Source organism: Pelophylax lessonae, assembly GCF_965119305.1.
Source record: "Pelophylax lessonae genome assembly, chromosome: 9".
In the NCBI taxonomy this organism is placed as follows: domain Eukaryota; kingdom Metazoa; phylum Chordata; class Amphibia; order Anura; family Ranidae; genus Pelophylax; species Pelophylax lessonae.
Window position 1 is genome coordinate 264259714 of NC_138776.1, and position 12274 is coordinate 264271987.

Consider the following 12274-nt stretch of genomic DNA (forward strand, 5'->3'; position numbering starts at 1 on the left):
CCCCCCCCACACACACACACACACACCTAATTCCCTGCAAGAATTAACTTTTAGCTTGTCTCCCTCACTCTCCTTCCTTGAGTGCCTCTGACCCCCCCCCCGCAAGAAGAGTTATGTATAGTGTGTGTGACTGTGTGTCTGCTCTAATCACAGACCTGAGATCCGCACGGAAGATGGACACTCCACAGCGATCTCCTCCTCCCAAGCTCCTCTGTTTGTATACATCAGACAGAGCCGAGGGAGGAGAGGCGGGTTCACTCTGCTCTGTAAAGGGCGGCTGGGGGAGGCAGATGCTGGGTGCCGTACAGAGCAGCCAGAGATTGTAGCGTGTGGGACATCAAACCACCCGCAAAAGCTACGAAGTAACATAACTTCGCTGGCTTCTCCTGCAGGACTCGAGCCCTGACTCCGCCTGTGTGCCGGAATTATAAAAAAAAAATTAATTGTAGCAGCTGCAGTGAGACTCCCGCGACTTGCGGGAGATTAAAGTTATGTGCGGCATGCGCCCCCCCTCACGCGGCGCCTGGGTGCAGTGCACCTCCCGCACCCGCCTCGGATCGGCCCTGCCTCCACCCCAAACTCGCTCATCCACACTATTTTGGCAAAAGTATTGGGACGCCTGTCTTTACACGCACATGAACTTTAATGGCATCCCAGTCTGTAGGGTTCAATATTGAGTTGGCCCACCCTTTGCAGTCCTGACCTCAACCCGATGGAACACCTTTAGGATGAATTTGAGTGGAGATTGCGAGCCAGGCCTTCTCATCCTGACCTCAGAAATGTGCTTCTGGAAGAATAACTACATAGTTACATAGTTACATAGTTACATAGTTACATAGTTAGTGAGGTTGAAAAAAGACATCAGTCCATCCAGTTCAACCTATGATGTGTGCGTGTGTTTGCTTTTAGCCGTACATTGTATACCCCTGTATGTTGTACATTGTATACCCCTGTATGTTGTACATTGTATACTCCCTGTATGTTGTACATTGTATACCCCTGTATGTTGTACATTGTATACCCCTGTATGTTGTACATTGTATACCTCTGTATGTTGTACATTGTATACCCCTGTATGTTGTACATTGTATACCCCCTGTATGCTGTACATTGTATACCCCTGTATGTTGTGGTCTTTAAGGTGTCCATCTAACAGTTTTTTGAAACTATCAATGCTCCCTGCTGATACGACTGCTTGTGGAAGAGAATTCCACATCCTTACCGCTCTTACAGTGAAGAACCCCTTACGCACTTTAAGGTTAAACCGCCTTTCCTCTAGTTTTAGTGAGTGGCCACGTGTCTTATTGTATTTCCTTTCTCTGAATAGTTTGTTCCTTATGCTCGGGTCGCCAGTACAGTATTTGTACATTGATATCATATCCCCCCTCAATCGTCTCTTCTCCAGAGAGAATAAGTTCAGGGCTTGTAGTCTTTCTTCATAGCTGAGATCCTCCATCCCCCTAATTATTTTTGTTGCCCTTCTCTGGACTTTCTCCAGTTCCAGCACATCCTTTCTGAGGACCGGTGCCCAGAACTGGACAGCATACTCCAGATGTGGCCGGACCAGAGTCTTGTAGAGCAGGAGAATAATCTCTTTATTTCTGGAGTCAATCCCCTTTTTTATACATCCCAGTATAACTGTCCTGACCTTAACCCGATAAACCTTCTGGACAGCCTTCCCATACGAGTTGAAGCTGTTATAGCTGCAAAGGGTGGGCCAACTAAATATTGAATCCTACGGACTAAGACTGGGATGCCATTAAAGTTCATGTGCGTGTAAAGGCAGGCGTCCCAATACTTTTGGCAAAATAGTGTGGATGAGCCAGTTTGGGGTGGAGGAACACACTCCTAAACCTTGTGGACAGCCTTCCCAGAAGAGTTGAATCTATTATGGCTGCAAAGGGTGGGCCAACTCAATATTGAACCCTACGGACTAAGACTGGGATGCCATTAAAGTTCATGTGCGTGTAAAGGCAGGCGTCCCAATACTTTTGGCAAAATAGTGTGGATGAGCAAGTTTGAGGTGGAGGAACTTGACTGACCTGCACAGGCGTCCCAATACTTTTGGTAATATAGTGTACATACAGACCCTAACCTTGAGATGAATGCATACCATGAGATTTTTATTACCCACCCAACCTCCGATCCTCCTTCTTTTACTCGGAGAAAGGAGATGAGCTTGGTGTTCAGTAAAAGTTTAGAGCTTTCGGTGTGGAACATTGGTTTTCAAGAAAGCAGCAGATGCTTGCACCCACCACGTTCCTTACCAACCCGTCTTATTCAATGACGTGGCTGGGGATCCCCAGACCATGCAAGCAAAGGGGAAGGAATAGGTGGTGACATCATTGAGGAGCCTGATAAAAAAAATTATGAAGGAACCACATGCTGAATTTTTTTTTTGGGGGGTTCCCCCATTTATATCTTTATTAGACCCTCATCTAGGATAAGGGTCTGGTATGGATGAAGAGAATCCTCAGCCATGCAAATAAAGGAGTCTCACTTCACCGTTATTTCATTGATGGTTCTGCCAATTCATAAATACCAAAAATTTACTCCAATTTATACTAAATGCGATTTTGATTGGATCCAGTTTGTTTATCCAGTTTTTTTTATTCCATAAAAATAAAAAAGAAAGTTCTTCACTTTACGATATTCTGTAATGAGTCTCTTTTTTTGGGGAAGGGGGTTTCATAATCAAAATTTATATTCAGCCATCAAAGAGTCCTACTGAACAATTGACTCACAAACACGGAGCAGGCTTCTATTAACACAGCCAGGCAGTGTTATAGTTGGACTGTCCTTCTTTATATTGTAAAGCGCTATACTGTTGGCGCTATATACATCCTGTATAATAATAACAATGTAACCTATAAGAAGAATCGACTTCAGGGCAGAGGGCGAAACGATGGAACGTAACGTAAGACTGCAGTATCCACAGGGCAGAGGGCGAAACGATGGAACGTAACGTAAGACTGCAGTATCCACAGGGCAGAGGGCGAAACGATGGAACGTAAGACTGCAGTATTTATATTCAACACAAGGTGGTGATCTCACGTATTGGCAGTAGACGCAACGACAGGAAGTGATGTCAGAGTATAAACAGGAAATTCCGGGTGAGAGAACGGCAGGAAGTAGAGAGGAGACATTCCTAGAACTGGCAGCAGAGGAGGTAATAAGATATTATTTTCTATTTAAACCCAGTAAGCCCCCCCCATCATGTTTCGCCCTCTTCCTCCATAGTCACTGTGACGTCTTTTTTCTCCAGCAGATGATGATACATAAAATATATATATACATTATTGATGTTTATAAACTTTGTTTTCATAGTCGAGATACATCCTAAATATAGAACTATTTATCCAACTGTCCATCTAGAGCCTCTGGTTTATAGACCGGATACATCCTAAATATAGAACCATTTATCCATCTGTCCATCCAGAGCCTCTGGTTTATAGACCAGATACATCCTAAATATAGAACCATTTATCCAACTGTGCATGGAGAGCCACTGGTGTATAGACCGGATACATCCTAAATATAGAACCATTTATCCAACTGTCCATCCAGAACCTCTGGTTTATAGACCGGATACATCCTAAATATAGAACCATTTATCCAACTGTCCATCCAGAACCTCTGGTTTATAGACCGGATACATCCTAAATATAGAACCATTTATCCAACTGTCCATCCAGAGCCTCTGGTTTATAGACCGGATACATCCTAAATATAGAACCATTTGTATCTCATGACATCACTCTTATCTCTATTAATAAAACCCAGACCTGACTCGAGAGGTGACAAGGATTCTGGGACTGTACTTATGATAATTTATTGTACACAGGATTAATGAAGTAGTGAAGAGGACATCTGAGCAGTTAAAATTCAGCTACCAATCCCATGATCAATCTTTGGAAGGACACAAGGATCTCTACAAGGACGTCATAATGGAGAATCAGCCGCCCCTCACATCACCGGGTAAGAGGAGACTTTATTGTAAAGGAGAGAGCAGTACGGAGGATCCACCTAGATCCCCCATCATCTGATAAACACATAGAAACAATGTATTCAGTCAGTGTGTGTGTTTCCTACAGATGGATCCAGTAATGGGAACCCACCAGAGAGATGTCCCCGTCCTCTGTATTCCCGGGATTCCACACAGAAAGGTCACACCATCCCTCACCATCATCAGGTAGATGGATCCAGTAATGGAATCCCACCAGAGAGATGTCCCCGTCCTCTGTATTCCCGGGATTCCACACAGGAAGATCACACCATCCCTCACCATCATCAGGTAGATGAGACTGAGCATGTAGACCTAAGAATGTATTCTAAGCCATGAGAGAACATTCTTCTATGTTGTTTCCTTTTTTATAAATGTTTTCTATCATATTTGGGGTTTAGGGTGAAGAACTTAAAGACTTTAAAGTTGAGGTAAAAGAGGAAGAAGAAGAGATGTTGGTGAGTGAAGATCAGCAGTCTACGGAGGAAGATGGTCCTCTGTGTTCTACCCAGGAACATCGTAACTATATAGAGAATGATCAGGTAGATGGGACTGGACAGAAAGAACTCTATGAGAGGACATTCTTTTTGTGTAATCTCTTGATAATAAAATGTACTTTATCCTTGGGATGTAGGGTGAAGGATGGAAGGATATCCCAGTTAAAGAAGAAGAGATGTTGGTGAGCGGAGATCCGCAGTCTTCAGAGGTTAGAGGTCCTCTGAGTTCCCGGGATTATAGAGATGATCAGATAGATGGGACTGGCCAAAAATAACTCAAAATTAGTTCTATGAGAAGACATTCTTTTTTGTAATTTTCATTCATCTTTGGGGTTTAGGGTGAAGAACCGAAAGACATCAAAGTTGAGATAAAAGAGGAAGAAGAGACGTTGGTGAGCGGAGATCCGCAGTGTTCGGAGGAGAGAGGCCCTCTGAGTTCCCGGGATTATAGAGTTGATCAGGTAAATGGGACTGGCCAAAAATAACTCAAAAATAATTCTATGAGAGGACATTCTTCTTCGTAATTTCTTTCTCTTTTTTATGAATGTTTTCTGTCATTTTGATTCATCTTCGGAGTTTAGGGTGAAGAACGGAAAGACATCAAAGTTGAGGTTAAAGAAGAAGAGAGGTTGGTGAGTGGAGATCAGCAGTCTATGGAGGAGGGGGAGATGATTATGGAAAGTAAACAGGAGGAACCTTCTCTATATATGGACACAAGTAAGTAATAAACACTAAATGCAGAAACAATTCACATTTTTATTTTACTTCTATGATTTGTGGATTTGAAGGCCAATCTTATAACTAAATGTTCTACATACTGTCGTTTTTCTTACAAATATCAGTGGTCATATATAGTATCTCACAAAAGTGAGTAAACCCCTAAGTGACAATGTCCACATTGGGCCCAATCAGTCATTTTCCCTCATGTGACTCGTTAGTGTTACAAGGTCTCAGGTGTGAATGGGGAGCAGGTGTGGTAAATTTGGTGTTATCGCTCTCACTCTCTCATACTGGTCACTGGAAGTTCAACATGGCACCTCATGGCAAAGAACTCTCTGAGGATCTGAAAAAAAGAATTGTTACTCTACAAAAAGTTGGCCTAGGCTATAAGAAGATTGCCAAGACCCTGAAACTGAGCTGCAGCACGGTGGCCAAGACCATACAGCGGTTTAAGGGGACAGGTTCCACTCAGAACAGGCCTCACCATGGTCGACCAAAGAAGTTGAGCGTCATATGCAGAGGTTGTCTTTGGGAAATAGACGTATGAGTGCTGCCAGCATTGCTGCAGAGGTTGAAGGGGTGGGGGGTCAGCCTGTCAGTGCTCAGACCATTCGCCGCACACTGCATCAAATTGGTCTGCATGGCTGTCGTCCCAGAAGGAAGCCGCTTCTAAAGATGATGCACAAGAAAGCCCGCAAACAGTTTGCTGAAGACAAGCAGACTAAGGACATGGATTACTGGAACCATCTCCTGTGGTCTGATGAGACCAAGATAAACTTATTTGGTTCTGATGGTGTCAAGCGTGTGTGGCGGCAACCAGGTGAGGAGTACAAAGACAAGTGTGTCTTCCTACAGGCAAGCATGGTGGTGGGGGTGTGATGGTCTGGGGCTGCATGAGTGCTGCTGGTAACTGGGGAGCTACAGTTCATTGAGGGAACCATGAATGCCAACATGTACTGTGACATACTGAAGCAGAGCATGATCCCCTCCCTTCAGAGACTGGGCCGCAGGGCAGTATTCCAACATGATAACGACCCCGAACACACCTCCAAGACCACTGCCTTGCTAAAGAAGCTGAGGGTAAAGGTGATGGACTGGCCAAGAATGTCTCCAGACCTAAACCCTATTGAGCATCTGTGGGGCATCCTCAAATGGAAGGTGGAGGAGCGCAAGGTCTCTAACATCCACCAGCTCTGTGATGTCATCATGGAGGAGTGGAAGAGGACTCCAGTGGCAACCTGTGAAGCTCTGGTGAACTCCATGCCCAAGAGGGTTAAGGCAGAGCTGGAAAATAATGGTGGCCACACAAAATATTGACACTTTGGGCCCAATTTGGAGATTGTCACTTAGGGGTGTACTGACTTTTGTTGCCAGCAGTTTAGACATTAATGGCTGTGTGTTGAGTTATTTTGAGGGGACAGCAAATTGACACTGTTATACAAGCTGTACACTCACTACTTTACATTGTAGCAAAGTGTCATTTCTTCAGTGTTGTCACATGAAAAGATAGAATAAAATATTTACAAAAATGTCAGGGGTGTACTTACTTTATACCCAATGTTTTGGTAAAATATTAAAGATGGTGTTACGCCGAGTAAATAGATCACAAACATGTAATGCTTGTGATCTTGAGTTTCGATGATTCCAGTCACATGGCTAAAATAACGGTCCTTCTACTTGTAATAAAGCCGGCAAAATATTGGCATGCATAAGTAAGGGGATATATTCCAGAGATAAAACTATAATCCTTCCACTTTATAAAACTCTGGTTCGGCCACATCTGGAGTATTCTGTCCAGTTCTGGTCGCCAGTCCTCAGAAAGGATGTGCTGGAACTGGAAAGAGTCCAAAGTAGGGCAATGTGAGGGGTGTACTTACTTTTGTGAGATACTGTAATTGCCGAATGTAAGAATAGAAAATTATTTTTAATTTTTATATAAAAATTGGTTTTCTTACAGATGGACGCTTTCTTCTGAATCCCTCGGAGGGAGATTCTATTTCACCTCCAGATTTCAAGGCAGAAGGTGATGACATCACACAATGTTCTCCAGGAGAAGATCCCATTACTCCAACCACAGATCACCGACCTTACCATCTGGAGGGGTCAATGGATCCTTCTAATCCTGAGGAATCTTCTTATAAATTCCATACTATGACTTCAGATGTCCATCTAAGATCAATGGATCCTTCTAATCCTGAGGAATCTTCTCCTCAATCCCATACGTTGACTTCAGATGTCCATCTCAGATCAATGGATCCTTCTAATCCTGAGGAATCTTCTCCTCAATCCCATACGTTGACTTCAGATGTCCATCTCAGATCAATGGATCCTTATAATCTTGAGGAGCCTTCTCATCAATCTAATACTATGGCCTCAGATGTCCATCTAAGATCAATGGATCCTTCTAATCCTGAGGAATCTTCTCCTCAATCCCATACGTTGACTTCAGATGTCCATCTAAGATCAATGGATCCTTCTAATCCTGAGGAATCTTCTGGTAAATCCCATACTAAGACTTCAGATGTCCATCTGAGATCTCACAGTGCCAATCATTCTACATCTCCATCCAATCCCATAAAGTCTTCTTCATATTATGGAGATCATACGGGAGAGAGTTCCACGCGATCTCCAGATTGTGAGAGATCCCCCGCTTATAATAGAGCACCACCTATACAGCAGCAAAGTCCCTTGAATGACCGTCCCTTTTCATGTTCAGAGTGCGGGAAATGTTTTACTGACAAAGGAATACTTCATAGACACCAGAGAATTCACACGGGTGAGCGTCCCTATTCATGTTCAGAGTGCGGGAAGTGTTTCACTCAGAAAGGAGACCTTGTTAAACACCAGAGAATTCACACGGGTGAGCGTCCTTATTCATGCTCAGAGTGCGGGAAATGTTTCACTCAAAAAGGAGATCTTTCTAAACACACGAGAATGCACACGGGTGAGCGTCCTTTTTCGTGCTCAGAGTGCGGGAAATGTTTCCCCTATCAAAGAAGCCTTCTGCTGCACCAGAAAACTCACACAGATAGGCTTCTTTTTTCTTGTACAGAGTGCGGGAAATGTTTCCTTACGAAAGAATATCTTATTACACACCAGAGAATTCATACGGGTGAGCGTTCTTTCCCATGTTCAGAGTGCGGGAAATGTTTTGCTATGAAACAAAACCTTCTTAAACACCAGAGAGTTCACACGGGTGAGCGTCCTTTTTGCTGCTCAGAGTGCGGGAAATGTTTCACTATGAAACAATACCTTCTTGATCACCAGAAGATTCACACAGGCGAGCGTCCTTTTTCTTGTTCGGAGTGCGGGAAATCTTTCACTGCAAAACAATACCTTCTTATACATCAGAAAATTCACACCGGGGAGCGGCCTTTCTCATGTTCAGAGTGCGGGAAAAGTTTCACTCTGAAACAAAAACTTCTTGTGCACCAGAGAACTCACACTGGCGAACGCCCTTATTCTTGTACAGAGTGCGGAAAATGTTTCACTCAGAAAATCTACTTTGTTCATCACCAGAGAATTCACCCTGGGGAGCGTCCCTTTTCATGTTCGGAGTGCGGGAAAAGTTTCACTTTGAAACAAAAGCTTCATGTACACCAGAGAATACACACAGCTGAGCGTCCTTTTTCATGTTCGGAGTGCGGGAAATGTTTTGCTACAAAAAGATACCTTGTTCAGCACCAGAAACTTCACACGGGTGAGCGTCCTTTTTCATGTTCAGAGTGCGGGAAATGTTTCACAGTGAAAATAAGCCTTCTTAAACACCAGAGAAGTCACTTAGGTGAGCATCTTTTTCAGGGTCAGAGTGTGGGAAATGCTTTACAGTCCAAGGAAATCTAATCTAACTGATGCTGTTGGCAACAGTAAAGTGGCATTTACCGGTGGAGCAAATCAATACATACCGGGCAGCTGGAGTATATAGCAGAAATGGGTATTTTACCGCTTCCATACCGGGCAAATTCCGGCATTCCTCCATCCAATGCAGCTTATCAATACCCATCAGTACCCATCAGTGCATCCTATCAATACACATCAGTGCCGCCTCATCAGCGCCCATCAGTGCAGCCTATAAATATCCATCAGTGTCGCCTCATCAATGCCCATCAGTGCTGCCTCATCAGTGTCCATCAGTGCAGCCTATCAATACCCATCAGTGCTGCGCTGCCTCATTAGTGCCCCATCAGTGCAGCCTATCAATACCCATTAGTGCAGCCTGTCAATACCCATCAGTGCCGCCTCATCAGTGCCCATCAGTGCAGCCTATCAATACCCATCAGTGGTGCCTCATCAGTGCCGCCTCATTAGTGCCCATCAGTGCAGCCTATCAATACCCATCAGTGCCCATCAGTGCAGCCTCATCAGTGTCCATCAGTGTCGCCTATCAATACTCATCAGTGCTGCCTCATCAGTGTCGCCTATCAATGTTTATTAGTGCCGCCTCCTTAGTGCCGCCTCATCAATGCCCATCAGTGCCGCCTCATCAGTGCCCATCAGTGTTGCCTCCTCAGTGCCCATCAGTTCCGCTTATCAATACTCATAAGTGCTTATCAGTGCCGCTTCCTCAGTGCCCATTAGTACCGCCTCATCAATGCCCATCAGTGCCGCCTCATCAGTGCCCATAAGTGCCGCCTCCTCAGTGCCCATCAGTTCCGCCTATCAATACTCATCAGTGCTTATTAGTGCCGCTTCCTCTATGCCTATTAGTGCCGCCTCCTCAATGCCGCCTCATTAATGCCCATCATTACCACCTCATCAGTGCCCATCAGTGCCGCCTCCTCAGTGCCCATCAGTTCCGCCTCCTCAGTGCGCCTCATCAGTGCCCATCAGTGCCGCCTCATCAGTGACCATCAGTGCCGCCTCATCAGTGCCCATCACTGCAGCCTATCAGCACGCATCAGTGAAAGAGAAAAATTACCTGTTTGCAAAATTTTATAACAAACTATGAAAAAGTTTATTTTTCAGTCTTTTATCGTTTGTTTAACGAAAAGTAAAACCCCCAGTGGTGATTAAATACCACCAAAAGAAGCTCTACTTGTGTGAAAACAATATATAGAAATGTAATGTGGGTAGAGCGTTACATGACCGCGCAATTGTCATTCAAAATGTGACAGCGCTGAAAGCTGAAAATTGGCCTGGGCAGGAAGGGGGTGACAGTGCCCAGAAGGCAAGTGGTTAAAGGGGTACACCCTGGCAGTAGTTATATTTTAGGTACAGGTGAAGTCTGGCAGGAGAAGTCTCTCTACTCTAAAATGTTCGCTGTGGATGACCATGGCAGCTTCCTTTTTTCAATGGTTTCTGGGGAAGCAGCAGGTGCTGGCACCCGCCTCATCCTTAGCAACCACTGATGTCACTTGACTTGTTCAACGGTTCTCTAAATATAGTCACATGGCAATGATGCCACCACTGTTCTTGCCCCTTCACTTGTATTGTTCCTGAAGGGCCTGATATGAATTATGGGGAACCCCATGCTGATTTGTTTTTTTGTGGGGAGACCCACAATAACAAGTTTAGAGCTTTCAGCCTGGAACAATGGTTTCTGAGGAAACAGCAGCTGCTTACACCTGCAACGTCCTTACCAACCACTGATGTCACTTGACTTATTCAAGGACATGGTTGGGGATTCTCAGGCCACGTAAACATAGGGATAGGTGGTGGCATAATTGGCCAAATATGGCTACAGGGTAATGATGTCACCACTGCGACTACTGTTCTTGCCCCTTCACTTGTATTGTTCCTGAAGGCCTGATATAATTTTATGGGGACACCCACGCTAATTTTTTTTTGGGGATCCCCACAATAACAAGTTTATAACGTTCAGTGTGAAACAATGGTTTCTGAGGAAGCAGCAATTGCTTGCACCTGCCATGTCCTTACCAACCATTGATGTCACTTGACCTATTCAAGGACGTGACTGGGGATTTTTAGGCCAAGTAAGCATAGAGACAGGTGGTGACATCATTGGCCAAATATGGCTACAGGGTAATGATGCCACCACTGCGACTACTGTTCTTGTCCCTTCACTTGTATTGTTCCTGAAGGGCCTGATATGAATTATGGGGGAACCCCATGTTGATTTTTATTTTCTGTGGGGGGTCCCCCATTAACATCTCTATTAGATCCTCATCTAGGATAAGGGTCTGGTATGGACAAAGGGAATCCCCATGCAATTAAAGGAGCCTAGGCTGTTGCACGTAATCAGTTTTTTTTTTTGCTTTACTGAAGAATGTGGTTCCAACAATAAATAATTATCAATAAATGGAATAAATTTTTACTCCAATTTATACTAAATGTGATTTTATTTTGATTCAGTTTGTTGTCTGTTAATTATTTTGATTTCGCAAAATAAAAAAGAAAGCTCTTCGCTTTATGATACTGTAACCAGTCCCTTTTTTTTTGGGGGGGGGGAGGGGGGTCATAATCAAAATCCATTTTCAGCCATTAATGTGTCCTATTAAGGCTCAGAAACACAGAGTAGGCTTCTATTAAGACAGCGAGGCAGTGACCCCCTCCCAGAACATGGAACATCTGAGGTGTATCGTTTTTAGTCTCTATAAATTGGTAATTTCATGATGAACAATAATAGGCTGGTTATCCGACTGTAGCATTCAGTTCAATCAAATTTTGACCTTCCATCACATCGGAGTCCCCCCTAAAAAAATAAAAGTCCCACATCACATCAGAGGTTCCTCCCATCACATTAGACATTCCTTTCATCACATCGGAGTACCCCCTAAAACATTAAAAGTCCCACATCGCATCAAAGGTCCCCCTGCACATCAGAGGTTCCTCCCATCACATCAGACGTTCCTTTTCATCACATCAGAGTGCCCCCTAAAACAGAGGTCCCTCACCACATCAGAGGTTCCCCCCGCACATCAGAGGTCCCTCATAACATCAGAGGTTCCTGCCATCACATCAGAGTCCCCCCTAAAACAGAGGTCCCTCGTCGCATCAAAAGTCCCCCCTGCAGATCAGAGGTTCCTCCCATCACTTCAGAGGTTCCTTCCATCACATCAGAGTCCCCCCTAAAAACATTAAAAGCCCCACATCA

The 12274-nt window shown here is 44.3% G+C and overlaps 3 protein-coding genes across 4 annotated transcripts in view; 2 read left to right on the plus strand and 1 right to left on the minus strand.

Annotated features, from left to right (window-relative positions):
- LOC309562677 (uncharacterized protein) overlaps nt 1-12274 on the minus strand; it is a 420285-nt gene that overhangs the window by 118520 nt on the left and 289491 nt on the right. The gene's annotated exons all lie outside the window — the stretch shown is intronic.
- Nucleotides 1-12274, plus strand: part of LOC309564435 (uncharacterized protein) — a gene marked incomplete at its 5' end in the record, with an annotated part of 253943 nt that overhangs the window by 47892 nt on the left and 193777 nt on the right. Inside the window, 1 exon segment of the mRNA XM_082269065.1 lies at nt 8322-8991. Coding sequence (XP_082125191.1) covers nt 8322-8991 — 670 coding nt within the window.
- On the plus strand, nt 3075-4775 carry LOC309563913 (uncharacterized protein; the record flags this gene model as incomplete). The annotated part of the gene is made up of 5 exons (XM_082268546.1): nt 3075-3169; nt 3845-3978; nt 4197-4294; nt 4405-4545; nt 4638-4775. The coding sequence occupies exons 2-5, from the start codon at nt 3948-3950 to the stop codon at nt 4773-4775; spliced, it is 408 nt and encodes a 135-aa protein (XP_082124672.1). The 5' UTR covers nt 3075-3169; nt 3845-3947.